The 12,643-nt window shown below is 41.2% G+C and overlaps 1 protein-coding gene across 2 annotated transcripts; it reads right to left on the bottom strand.

Annotated features, from left to right (window-relative positions):
• Positions 1 to 582: 582 nt before the first annotated feature.
• On the bottom strand, positions 583 to 11,209 carry LOC120797540. Of its 2 annotated transcripts, XM_040141293.1 has the most exons (12): positions 11,046 to 11,209; positions 9,185 to 9,264; positions 8,270 to 8,367; positions 7,978 to 8,100; positions 7,774 to 7,885; positions 5,719 to 5,782; positions 4,357 to 4,403; positions 3,886 to 4,070; positions 2,839 to 2,922; positions 1,968 to 2,218; positions 1,022 to 1,126; positions 583 to 935 (listed from the first exon to the last, which is right to left on the bottom strand). In XM_040141293.1, the coding sequence occupies exons 2-12, from the start codon at positions 9,258 to 9,260 to the stop codon at positions 908 to 910; spliced, it is 1,173 nt and encodes a 390-aa protein (XP_039997227.1). In that variant the 5' UTR covers positions 9,261 to 9,264; positions 11,046 to 11,209; the 3' UTR covers positions 583 to 907. The 2 variants fall into 2 exon arrangements, with proteins under 2 accessions (XP_039997227.1, XP_039997228.1); XM_040141294.1 differs by lacking the exon at positions 11,046 to 11,209 and having other exon boundaries at positions 9,185 to 9,449.
• Positions 11,210 to 12,643: the final 1,434 nt, after the last annotated feature.

Below are 12,643 nucleotides of genomic sequence, written 5' to 3'. Positions count from 1 at the left end.
TAGGTTATTAGTTGAAGTACTGGTGGTAGTAGCGGTCAGAAGTAGTAGTAATGTTAGCGGTAATGTTAGCAGTACATGTTAGCACAAGCAGTAATAGTAATTCGAGTATAAACAGTAATAATGTCAGTTGATAAAAGTAGTGGGAGGCTAGCAGTAGCGCAGTACCAAACATTAATGCAGTAGTACATGACGAGTACAGCTGTAGTAAAAGTAGTGGCAGCAGTAGCAGCAGCGATAGTTATAACAGAGGTAGTAAAGGTACTGGCGATAGTAGTGGAAGTGTTTAGAAGTAGTGGTAATAGCAGGGTAGGACGTTGGTGACAGTAGAATTGGTAGCAACAGGTCAAATACTGCGGTAGCGCTTTGCTACCGTAATCATGTTGACTCGTGCAGCGCCCTGATTCAGCCTGCAGGGGGAGACAGAGGCAACTGTCTGAGACGGACTGTTTTTAATATGCAGATCTGAGACGTCGTTTAGTTTTCATCAGAGTCGCTCACCACCAAACTGTGCGTGAACTTAACAGAAGGCATCGACAAAAACACATAAAAAATTTAAAGGTCTCACTCACGTTTATTTTATTTTATTGTTTTTGTTATGATCATATTTAGCATTGATACGAGACGGTACTGCTTACTGTGCCCGTGCTGCGTTCAGGCACGGCCGTGCAATAACCCCACCGTTCTTGGCATGAGCTACTGTAACTACAAGCAAACTGGGAGAAGAGATTTTCAAGTTTTTTGACTTGATCCTGGCGGAGAGATGAGTTTCAGGCTTTGTTTAAATAGAGACCGAGGAGCTGTCTCATACTTCAGCAGCTGAACTGTACAAATAAATCAAGCTTATTGACCTGTAACCGGTATGACTCATCTTCAGCAGCTGCTCTGCCCCGTGTTTTCTTCCTCTTCATCACCCGTCATCCTCAACATCACAGTCACTGCAGCAGAAACGCACATTTTAAAAGACCAACACCGACCGATAGGCGGAGGTATCGATGAACATATGGACTGATATGTTTCTTACACAGCCTTGTAGAAACTCTTCTGGTTGAGCATGTGCTCTCTGAAGATGCCGATGGCTTTAAACACGTCCGTCTTGTTCCGGTATTCCTCTAGCACACTTGTGAAACTGTCACACAGAGTGAAAAAATACAATTAAGGACAACACAAAACAACTGCTTATCCTCCTTTACTCGACCATACTCTTTTGTGTTTTTTCCAAAAATGGATTTTGGCTGCTGAAATTAAAAATAAAGTTGCGGGATTCACATGAGGTGGATTTAAAAAAAAAAAAGGTCAAAATCGAAGCCGCGGAGGCTTAGATATCTCGACTTTTAGTCCCTACTTGTATGGGTTTATCTCCAAAAGTGCTGGATCCTACATTTCCCATAGTGCAACTCAAATGCATCCCTGACTGGTTTCAAACTTCCACTCCACTTTCTACTTTATTCTATTCTACTCCTAACTACTGTTTTCTCAGGGGCTTTTGGAGTCAGGCCCTTTGCTCTCCTCCCCAGACAAAAATGGAAAAACTGCCTCCCAGTTTGTTTTAGCCTATATTTTTCTACAGGTTGACAAATTTGGACCCTTAAAAGTCTGCCGAATTAGTTATTTGCTGCTCCTATTTGCAATAAATGTTGAGACAAATATCACTGGATTACTTTGAAGCCGAAGGAAACTAATCAACCAACTGGTTAATCATCCGATTGTTTAAGCTGAAAATGTATAGACTGTCGGGAAGTTACATTTGTTCAATACATCATATTTTAAAAGTTCCTTATATGTTTTGCATGTGAATTCATTTTTTAAAGTAACTAGCTAACTGTAACTATAGCTTTTAGAAAAATGTAGTGGAGTAGAAGTATAAAGTGTTATGCAATGGGACGACCCCAGTGGTGTACTGATACACCAAATTTGTACTTCAGTAAGCGTACTTCCATTACGTGCCGCTGCTGGTATACGGCATGTACCTATGGGTCCAGGCGACGTCCTTCAGATTGTCTTTGCTCCACTCCTGGTACAGGGAGTGGGCCACAGACCCAGGCACCGGCTGGTAACCGGGCCTGAGCTTGTCGAGGCGCAGCTCCCTGCCCAGGAAGCTTCGGAGGCAGGCCCGGGCCGACAGAGCAACCAGCCAATAGACTGGTTCCTCCAAAACCACCGAGTGGAAAGACCCGAGGGACAAGTGGAGCCACTGTTGGGGGAGTGGAGGGGGGAGGCTCTGGGAGAGGAGACAGTGAAGATTTTTCTACATGACATTGTAGAAAATATTGTGTCTACATGAGCCCTTTTTAACCCTCTGGGGGAACCGGGTTCATTTCTCTCCGTGTCCTTTCTTCCCGCACAAACTCAGCTACAACTCTGACTCCTCATTTGATCAATTTAACAAAGTCTAAAGCTGCCAGGAACCAAAAATACAAGAAAAACGACACAGGCGCGTATAAAGATTTACAAATCTTTGGTGATAATTTAATAAAATTAAAAAACACTTTAACGTTGTTAAAAAGTACGGTTTTATTCCAACTTGTTTTTTCCACTGAAAGTCTGCGTAAGCCTGTAAATAACTAAAAAAGGTTCATATTTTTCAGTTAAAAGAAATTTCTTTGGGATGGCCTACAGACAAAAATGAGATATTATGTGAAAGCACCACATCAGCACTTTCAAGTGGTTTCCTCAGCTTCTCTCTACATGATATATGAATAAAGCTCTTTTACTATTAATACAACTGGCTCAGTGTTCACCGGTGCATAGACAGACTCAGAGGGTTAATCCAGTTGGGCATTATTCTGCTTATTAGTGGCCAAAAGGGCTCCGTGACCACAGCCACTCGGCGCGTCTCACCTGGTTTCTGCTGCGGTAGTGTTTCAGCGCGTCCAGCAGCAGTGATCTCATGTCATCTGCTTCCTGTAGACGACTAATCAGCGCCTGCGGGGAGAAGACAAGATGCTTACATCACCAACCAGTCACACCACCAGTTCACCTCAGATTGGGAAATAAAATCACATTTACAGCACAGAGCAAACATCAAGTCGCCCAAACCAGAGCCCAAATCAGTTTGTATGATCATACGAGAGGAAATTCAGCAGAAAACAGCCTCAGAGATGAATTTGTCCTCCAGCAACAAGACATGTTAGACACTGGAAGAGGGACGACTCCGTTTTTTCACCTAATAAAGGCTAATACTAAAAGCTTTCATGCTCTCATTACGCTATTTGTCTTCTGCTCTCAAAGTTCGAACTAAAATCTCTCTAAACAGCGTCCTCTTACTGTCACAGCCACCAAAATCCAGTTGAGAAGAAGAGGAGGATGAAATTGATGGTGTGCTTTTCTTTCTTTCTTTTTTCTGTGCAAAAACTGCTCTGATCCTCTTTGCACGTTTTTCAAGTTAAAAAAGAAAAAAATTAATCTACACTTTTATTCTTTTATTCTCAGTTAAGTTAATATTCTCCAAAAGGATGAAAGCCAGTAAAGCCAAGTGCAGTGTTAACAATGCATGAACAATATACTGCGTATACGGATGTTATGTACATTTAAATCCAGCTAGTAAATATTTACAGCATTTTGTATTGAGTTAATTGATAAATGAAAACTATTTGGGGCATAATTTGTAAAAGAATATCTGCTTGTGAAGTTGTAAAGCCCCAATATTCTGGACCACCATCAGTTCTAGTATAAACCAGTATAAATTACTGTACGTATAATGCACGTACGGTAATAATAAATGTTAAATACTTTCTCAGTTGCTGTGATTATAAAGTGTAAAAATACAACAAAATACAAATACAAAAGAACAGTGGTGTTGGATAAGTAGTTTCAGAGTTCAGGTATCAAGAAACAAACAAGAAAGTAAGAAAGGCCGGACAAAATCCAAAAGTGATGACCTCTGACCTCCACTGTGCTGCTGACTCTGTGCAGATAGAGCAGCTCCTGCTGGATGAAGCCGGTGTAGCAGCGCTCCGTCAGGCGACCAGACCGAAGCCCTCTGAGGAAGGTGGACGAGCGGAGAATCTCTTCCGCCAACCAGTTGCTGTAACCCCACACAACGTCAAGGAGACTCACACCGGGGACGAGGCCTGAGAGAGACGGGCGAGAGAAACGGTTGGACGGATTGGCTTAAATTAGACGTTTAGCGCCATCATCAGGTCAAAATTTGAACTTTTCCAATACTTTGGTTTATGGCCAAACACCTACAAAACTAATAAAATTCCCATCAGCTTCAGCTTTTCCTTGTCTTTAGTTTTAATAAGCAAATGTTAACAAAATCTAGTTTTTAGACAGCGCTCATGGCCCGACAGTAATTTTTTTTAAAAATGGTTTGTGGCGAGTACCTGAAAACTACAGCAACCATGAGACTCTCACCTGGCTCAACCAGTTTTCTGCGGCTGGGAAAAACAGTGGCGCTGGAGCTGGAGATAAACGGAGATAATCACCAACAATAACCGAATGTTCAGCTTGATGAGCAAAGTAGTAAAAGTAGTGGGGTTATGCAAAGTAGTACAGTGATGAGCAGACAATACGAGACCCAGTCGTAAACTGACTCGGTGTTCAGACAGGGGGAGGGAGGTCACACATGCGGTCCATCGTCACACGTGAGGGTTTTGCATTTTATTCTCGTGCATTTGCATTTTATCCGATTCACCCATTAAGTGCCCGTCCAGAGTGAGCGTGCAGGTAGCGTTTTAATTTATCGCTCGGTGACAGCTTGGCAGGAAAGGCGAACGTCTCGTTGCTTGGATGAAATGCAACATCAACAGATAACATATCAGCTGTTAAAATGCCACACATACACTACAGCGTGCTCCAGGATGTTTCACATAGAGGATATTCATTCGCACATAGCACAAGTGCTTGGTAGGACACTTTAAATGCGTGTCCAACCTGCATATCTCATTTTTGCAGATTAATGCAATTAAAAAGCTGCCTTACTTTTCTACATTTTGTGAAAAAAGAAAGGCTGAATTTCTTGTAGATGTCCTGCTCTTACTTTGGATTTTTTTATATTCACAAATTTAAGAGTATAAAGACCAAACCCCTTTTTTCTGTGTTTCTAAAAGATCTGAGTCAGATTTTTCCCCTTTAAAATCATAAATAGACCAAATCCTAGACAAAGGCCACCCTCCTCCTTTTATAACCTGTTTTATGTTTGTCTTTTTCCACCTGGCAAAAATACCTGTAGACTTTTGCTCTGTGTTTTGATTTTTATGTTCATCTCCTGTAATGTGCCTTGCTTAAGCTGGTTTAAATGAAATTGTAAAATAAAGTAATTTTAAAAAAATTGCAATAACCAACGAACCCATTGCTTTGGTCGGGATGCATCCCTTACAATTTTGAAAACCTCTGGATTAAACAAACGAGAGACGTGTTAATTAGTAAATTTTAGCTGGCGAATGGGAAGGAGGCGAATGTTACAGTTTCCCAAAATGTCCAATTATTATTTAAAAAATATTTGTATTGACAAGGCATCTGTGGCAAATCTGTCTCCTGTTTCACGTTCTGTTACTCGAGAGACTGTGACGTGTCCATGGCATCTACTAAAACTGTTTTGGTTCATCTGAAAACTTGAAGCTGAATTCTTCGACGTGAATCGTGAGGAAACAAACCACAAACAGTTTTCCACGACCCGCAGTTTTAAAAACCTGCAGGGATCAAGTGTTAGATACTCAGAGGTTTTTGGCTGGAGAATCAATTTAGGTAAATACTCCTTTTCGGACTTTAGCTCACCTGGCTTTGATGGAGCAGATGTAGAATCGGAGCTCTCCACAGGGGGCGCTGTGCAGCTCTCCACCTGAACACAAACGCACACAAATGGCCTGGATGTTTTTCACAATTTTCCGACATTCTGTTGTCCAGAGAACTAATCAATTTACTGAGAGAATAACTGACAGATTCATCAAAAATAAAAACCAGAATGGCACTCAGAGAGCACAGACCTCCGCCACAGCCACAGCCGGCGTCATGCAATATACAATATACACCAGACTTCAGAGAAAAAAATTCAAATTCATAGTAAATGATCCAATTCTGCCCCAAAAGTTCAAAGGTTGAGTGACCTGGCCCATGACCCGGTCACTTAACCAAGTTCAGGGCAAATCGGTCCAGTACTTTTTACCTAATCCTGCTGACAAATAAACAGGCACGGCTGAAACCATAACCTCCTAGGCGGAGGTAATCATCGTCAGTTGCAGCCCCACTTTTGACAGCCATTAATTTCAGACTCCAGCCATATTTTAGGCCCCATTTGCAACCGATATTAACGTGCGATCTGGCTACATCATCTGGAGGATGACTTCCGATCCATGGGTCATTTACACCCGGTATTAAAACGTTTATGTTTCTGCTCGCATCGCGATCGGATGTCAACATGAAAATTAGTCAGGCAGGGCCATTGGACCTTTCAACAGATGTGGCGAGCCCCAGGTAAAGGGGAAACAGGGCCACAAACGGCGTACAGTCATTTCTAAATCACTTTTTGTGAGGTAAGACTTGCTAGCTGCTGCTACGACTTGTAGCTTATCTCTGGCCTCCGTAGGCTAGCGGGAAGAGGCGGAGTCAAGTGACCTCTCCGCTCTCCGATTGGAGTCTTTTCTTCAGAATGCGGTTTTCCTTATCCAGCCAAAGTGAAACCAGAACCTCCAGGTTCTGTTTCAGAAGTAAGGAAATCTCATTCAAAATCCTATTGACATTTGTAACTACGCTAATAACTAAAAATTCAGCCTTGGAACAGAGCCTTACTCAACAGTATGCCGTGTGGCTCATGTGTTTAGATAAGGTTGGTAGGTTTTTTGAAAAATCATTTAATTTTTAAATTTAATTCAATCTTTATGTTTTTCAGACGCCTTCCGTTGACAACATTTCCCTTAAGTCCCAGGCGTCCGCTGGCTAATGCTGCGTTCAGGTCACGTGGGAGGGAAGGTGATGATGGGAAAAATGACCTTGTTTACGACTTGCAAGCGTTCAGTCTTGCTTTTCTTCCATTTGTGGAGATTCCAGCTGTTAATCAGTAAACACTAACAAAAGAAAACAGAAAGGAACGTCCAAGAACGTCGTACTACCCGGCGAGCGAACCGCTTTCTAAAAACAGTATTAATGGCGACGACAGAGGAATATCATTTGAACAGGGTGCAATAACGCCGAGTGACGGTCGTTTTACCGCTCAGGTTAGATCAGACGTGTCTGTGATAACTGCGGGGGAGAGAGGACGGAACAATGGAGATGTTTTTAGACAGCAGAGATCACGACTAGAGGGATTAAAAAACGACTTTAGAAGAGAGCATTGGTGAGTTTTATGGACATGGACGTATACAGGTTACGGTGACTTAAGTACCCATGTTGCTTTGCTACAGTAATGATGAACAAAAAGAGTGTATCTACACTGGTGTATTATGACGAACTATTTGGTGAGTTTACTTATTAGTACTTTTTATTTGCTTTATTTTTTTTTTTAACTTTATGCTTCAGTTGTTTTTATCTTTTTATAACGATATTATAAGTCAGTGTTTTCATTTGTACTTTTTATTTATTTAATCAATACATATTTGTCATTATTACGGTTGTTTGACGTCGAAGAAAAGTTTATCTACGCAATTCACTATGGTGCTAGCTGACCGCTGGTGTGCAGAAAATATTCAACAAAGCGAAAAAAAAATGTAGATACAGGGTTTTTTTAATGCCAGTTGTAAATGGGGTATAAAACAAGTTTTGGTCTTATAAACCATCTATAATGACCCATCTAATGACTGTATTACATTAAACGGTCCGTTCATTCATTTTTATTACTTTTTGGATCCATTTCCATGCAAACTCTGTCCTCTGTGGTGTTCCCCTTCCCCTGATTGGTCCATCCGCTGATCCCGAAGGTGGAGTTGTCGCTCCAAAGCCAAGAGCCATTCTTCAGACATATAAAAACAGAAAGAGGGCGAGGTGTCCTTAAAATGTCATCCTGAGATAAGTACGAGAGCCAACTCAAACTTTACACCTCACCTGCTGTGCCTGGTATCCACCCAGCCAAACACGAGTGTCCATGTTCACTAGCTGGCCCATGAACTGCCTCTCCTCTGGTATGTGTAGCGACACAAGGTTACCACCTGTCTGAGAGCAGGTAGACTAATACAGGCACGCACGCCCGCACACGCACACACACACACACGCACACACACACACACACACGCACACACACACACACACACACACACACACGCTGAACCACATAGAAGCCACAGAATATTTGAGTCTGATGCATTACGAATTGAAATGCGTTTTATGTTCTGTTTACATTGGCAGTGCTCCAGGAGCTCCACACAGGGTAGAAAGCGAAGCATCTGGGCCCAAACGGGAGCCACTGAGGTGGGCACAGAGAGGCTGGATCCAACCCTACTGACACAGTTATCAATTATAAAACACATAAAGAGCCATTCTGGTGCATTTGGGTGACATGTTGCTTCGCTGTAACCAACAAGCCCACCACAGAGTCGGGAAACGTCAGCGTCATTATAAACCGACTGTCAGCATCGTGGAGCGAGTTTCCATCTGTGGACGGATTATGGGAAATTGGGCCCCTGGTAACAGAAGACTGCCCGTCTCACCTGTATTTAGGTGCGAGACACCCAGACGGAAAGTGGCTGTTTTTTAGTTGCTTAACAACTATTCATAGTTGTGTCTCTTTGTGGTCATTTGCATCTCTTTGCTGTTCGTTTATGTCTCTTTGCAGTAGTTTTGCATCTCTCTGGTGTTCTTTATCATGTCTTTGTGGTCACTTTGCATGTCACTGCAGTTGTTTTGTGTCACCAGTCACTGTGTGTCTCTCTGTGGTCATTTGTTTTGTGTCTCATTCAGTAACTTTCTGCAGGTGAACCGTCCTCTCAGGTTTTACTGTATTTTAATGAAACGTTACTTTAGCCTCAGTATGCCGTGCAGCTGTCATATGAGAAAACAAGACTAGGACAGACGCCTAGTATACAGCTGGACCGTGTATGGTCAACGTGCAAAACTGAGGAGGTAGTTGAAAACTGTTGTGGAAGTGCTATGAACAGCTCCCTTCAATGGAAAGTGGCTAAAACCTATTCAACAAGTTGCTGAGTGTTGCTGATGTAATCCAATAATTAGCATATTCACATTGTTTTTGCATTCTGCCTGGTGTCGGCTGGTTTCAGCCCTTTATCTGTTTGCTTCTCTCTTACATTTTTCTTACCTGCGGAGGACAGCGATGTGAACGTCTCAGTCAGGAGGACTGTCAAGATGAGATGAACCAACACACGCACCATCATCAATCTGCAAACACACACACACACACGCACAGTAGAAACATCACGATACACGGGAACACACACATTTACAGATAGCTCACACAACACACATCCATTTGTGCACAATGTATGCTTGTATACAAGGAGAGAAAAAGAAAGAATATGAATAGAGATGAAGGCAGATTCGTCAGGCCTACTGAGAAGGAACCATTTATTGTGGCTTTACGAGCTGTAATTAATGGATTTATTAATGGTTAATTAATGATTTACTTATACATTACATTCACTTATCAGAACAACTTCTGGGTTGCCAATAGGGTTCCGACTAACAGTTATTTTTATTATCGATTCATCTGTTTAATTCTTTCTTGATTAACTGATTAGTCGTTTAGTTAATACAATGTAAGAACACTGTGAGAAATATCCATCCCAATTTCCCAGAGCCCACGGTGACGTCTTCAGTTGTCTTTGTCCGTTAGACAGAATCCAAAATCACAAAGATACTGAATTTACAATCACAGAAGTCTACGGGGAACCAGACGATATTCACAGGAAAGCTGAGACCAGAAAATGATGACCGATTATTTTTCTATTGATCAAATCGCCGATTTAATTGACTAATCGTTGCAGCTCTAGTTGCCAGGTTGTGGAAAACCCCCCTCAGGCGCGACACTTTGCCAGCCCTTAAATTCATTAGGGAGACCCCCTGCGAACCACCGAGTCTGCATGTCTAAGTCATTAACGAAGGGGTACCGTGTCTCTCACTTTCAAGTAAGTTATCTTGTATGCAGTTCAAAATGATAAGCTGTTGTTAAGACGTGATGGGTTTCCCAATTTGTAATAAGCCACTGGCAAAAGTTGGTCAGTCATCTATAAATGATAATTAAACAGCAGATAAATGCCAGACGTGGAAGCTGGCCAAACATGTAATACCGTATCATTGTCAGGGCCAGTGATAAGCTATTGTTCTTTCCTTGTCACCTCTGCTTCCTCCTGATGGAGGCCAACACGCCTCTGTCCTTCTCTGGAGTAACTTTACTCTTATATGCATTGAACGTTAGTGGCTCTCCTGGTTGCAGATACAGTTAATAAAACAGAAGAACTAATCGCAGATCTTTGCAATTAGGACGCTAACCCGTAGCGTTTGCATTACAGTCAGACAATTTATGAGGAAGTGATACAGTAATATAAAGTAAATATGAGGAAATTACGGTCGCTCTCATACGGCACTCAAAAGCAGATATTCCAAAGTGCTTCACAAGGACAATGGAAAAAGAAGCAGTATAAAAGACAAAACAGCAATTTAAAAGAGGTTATTCAAGAAGCAAATTTACAACAATCTTAAATCCAAAAGCTGATTGTCAGAATTTGTTTGCTCTCATACATGACTGAAATTAAGAATAGATGATTTTTTTTTTGACATTGTTTTATCCATCTTGGTGTTTCCCCTTTTTAAATGTTTAAGATGCTTTAAAAATTTCTGCATCAAATATTAAAAGAATCTCCTTCTTTAATTCTTACTTTTATTTCTAAAATTTATTTCTAAAGATTTCTAAAATTAAGTCTTTGCTTCGATATCTTGACTGGATTAGACACATGACAAACGAGACACATCTGAATCTTTCTACAGGTAATCTTGGAACTTTAATTACATGTTTAATTACAGCATTACCACACCTGTCGAGAAAAGCCAACGAGGGACATTCCAGTGTCGACATCTCTGATATCATAGCTGTTTTCAGATACAATCAAAAACATAAACTAAAGCTGAATCTATTTAAATGTAAAGTTAGAAGGAAAACCTACCTGTGCTCCGTTTGTGTTAATCAACAAACTGAACTCTGCACCGCAGATGTTTCCATGATGACCCTGACCCGCAGAACTGGTTCCAATCTCGCCGGTTCCCCAAGCGAAAATCCTCATATCCAGCCCATTAGCTGATACGACCCAGTCAGACTAGACAGACCAGTGCTACCACTACATGCCGCCCTCCTTTAAAACAGTAGCTCCATCTGTCGCTGGGACAAGATAAGAATGAAAAGCTAAATAGAAATGTTTGGCAGATCCTGGAGGGAGGCAGCTGCAGCTGGCGAACATCCTGTTAGTGCGTGATGGGGGGGGCGTTCCTAATCCCATAGAAAAACCTCCACTAGAAAAGAGTTTCGTTACCCTCTGAATTCTGTAAGTACTGTTTGATCAACAGTCAAATAACCGTATTTACATGTCACGCAGAGAAAAGCTGAGAGAAAAGTCGAACGTGCTGATGTGGGGCTTTCACGCGATCGAAAATCGTTAAACTCTGAAGGATTAATATTTTCAGAGATTTACAGGCGCACATAGACTTTCAGTGAAAAGGACACAAAAGCAAGTTGGAATAAAATCACTTTATATGTAAAGACACTGGAAGATAGTATGTATGTTTGTGTATAAATACTGAAACTATAATTTTTTACAACGTTGAAATGTCTTATAATACTATTTTGAGTGGTTATGGCTCCAGATTTGTAAATCTTTGTGGGCACCGGTGTCATGTTTCTTGTATTTTGGTTCCCGGCAGCTTTGTACTTTGTTTAAATGAAAACATGAGAAGGCAGACTTATGGCCCTGCATGCAAAAGTTAGTGAGTCACCTACAATTAAATAAATGTTAATCAATCATTGGAAGGGTTCTCACTAGTGAATTAAAGAGATAAAAAGACAAAGGGTCAATGGTACCAAAATTGGCTGTTAAAATTGCATGTGATGGACTCAGGGATATGACCTGCAGCTCTACATGTTATGGTTCTACGCCCCCCCCTTCATATCCTGGATCCTGGGATCCCTCCAAACTTCAAGCTCATCCTCACATGCCTTAAACAACCTTTAAACTCACACTCACTGCTCTCCGTTGGGATTAAACAAGCCCAGAGGCTTCTCCACACCAAACAACACAAAAATTAAATCGAAGGACGGAGAGGAAGTGATTCTTTACAAACTGAAGAAGAAGAAGAGCTTTAAGTTGTTGAGATTTTTTCGACGTCCTCTAGGTTACTGCTCCACAAGGTAGGGATGCTCATGGATAAAATTCATCCAACCCTCTGACTCTCCCTGCTACCGCTGCACCAGCCATTCCACCATTTGTAAATTCATTATTCGTAGGATGTTAATTTTTTAACGGTTAACATCTCATTAACAAGAATGTCCTGAACAACAAAAAGCCCACACAGTGATAAAAAATAAGAAGCAAGACTAAATCAGCAAATTAAAAATCAAAATCAAATTTAGAAAACAACATAGGATTTGAGGTTTACTCTACTTGTCCTATCATTAATATATTTTTAATAAAGACCAAACATTATTTTGATTATTTCTTTTCAGTAAAAGATGTCTCTTTTATTGTGTTACCCCATTTATTTTCTCAAAAAC

This window comes from Xiphias gladius, chromosome 12 (assembly GCF_016859285.1).
Source record: "Xiphias gladius isolate SHS-SW01 ecotype Sanya breed wild chromosome 12, ASM1685928v1, whole genome shotgun sequence".
Classification (NCBI taxonomy): domain Eukaryota; kingdom Metazoa; phylum Chordata; class Actinopteri; order Istiophoriformes; family Xiphiidae; genus Xiphias; species Xiphias gladius.
This window is presented reverse-complemented; position numbering and strand designations above follow the sequence as displayed.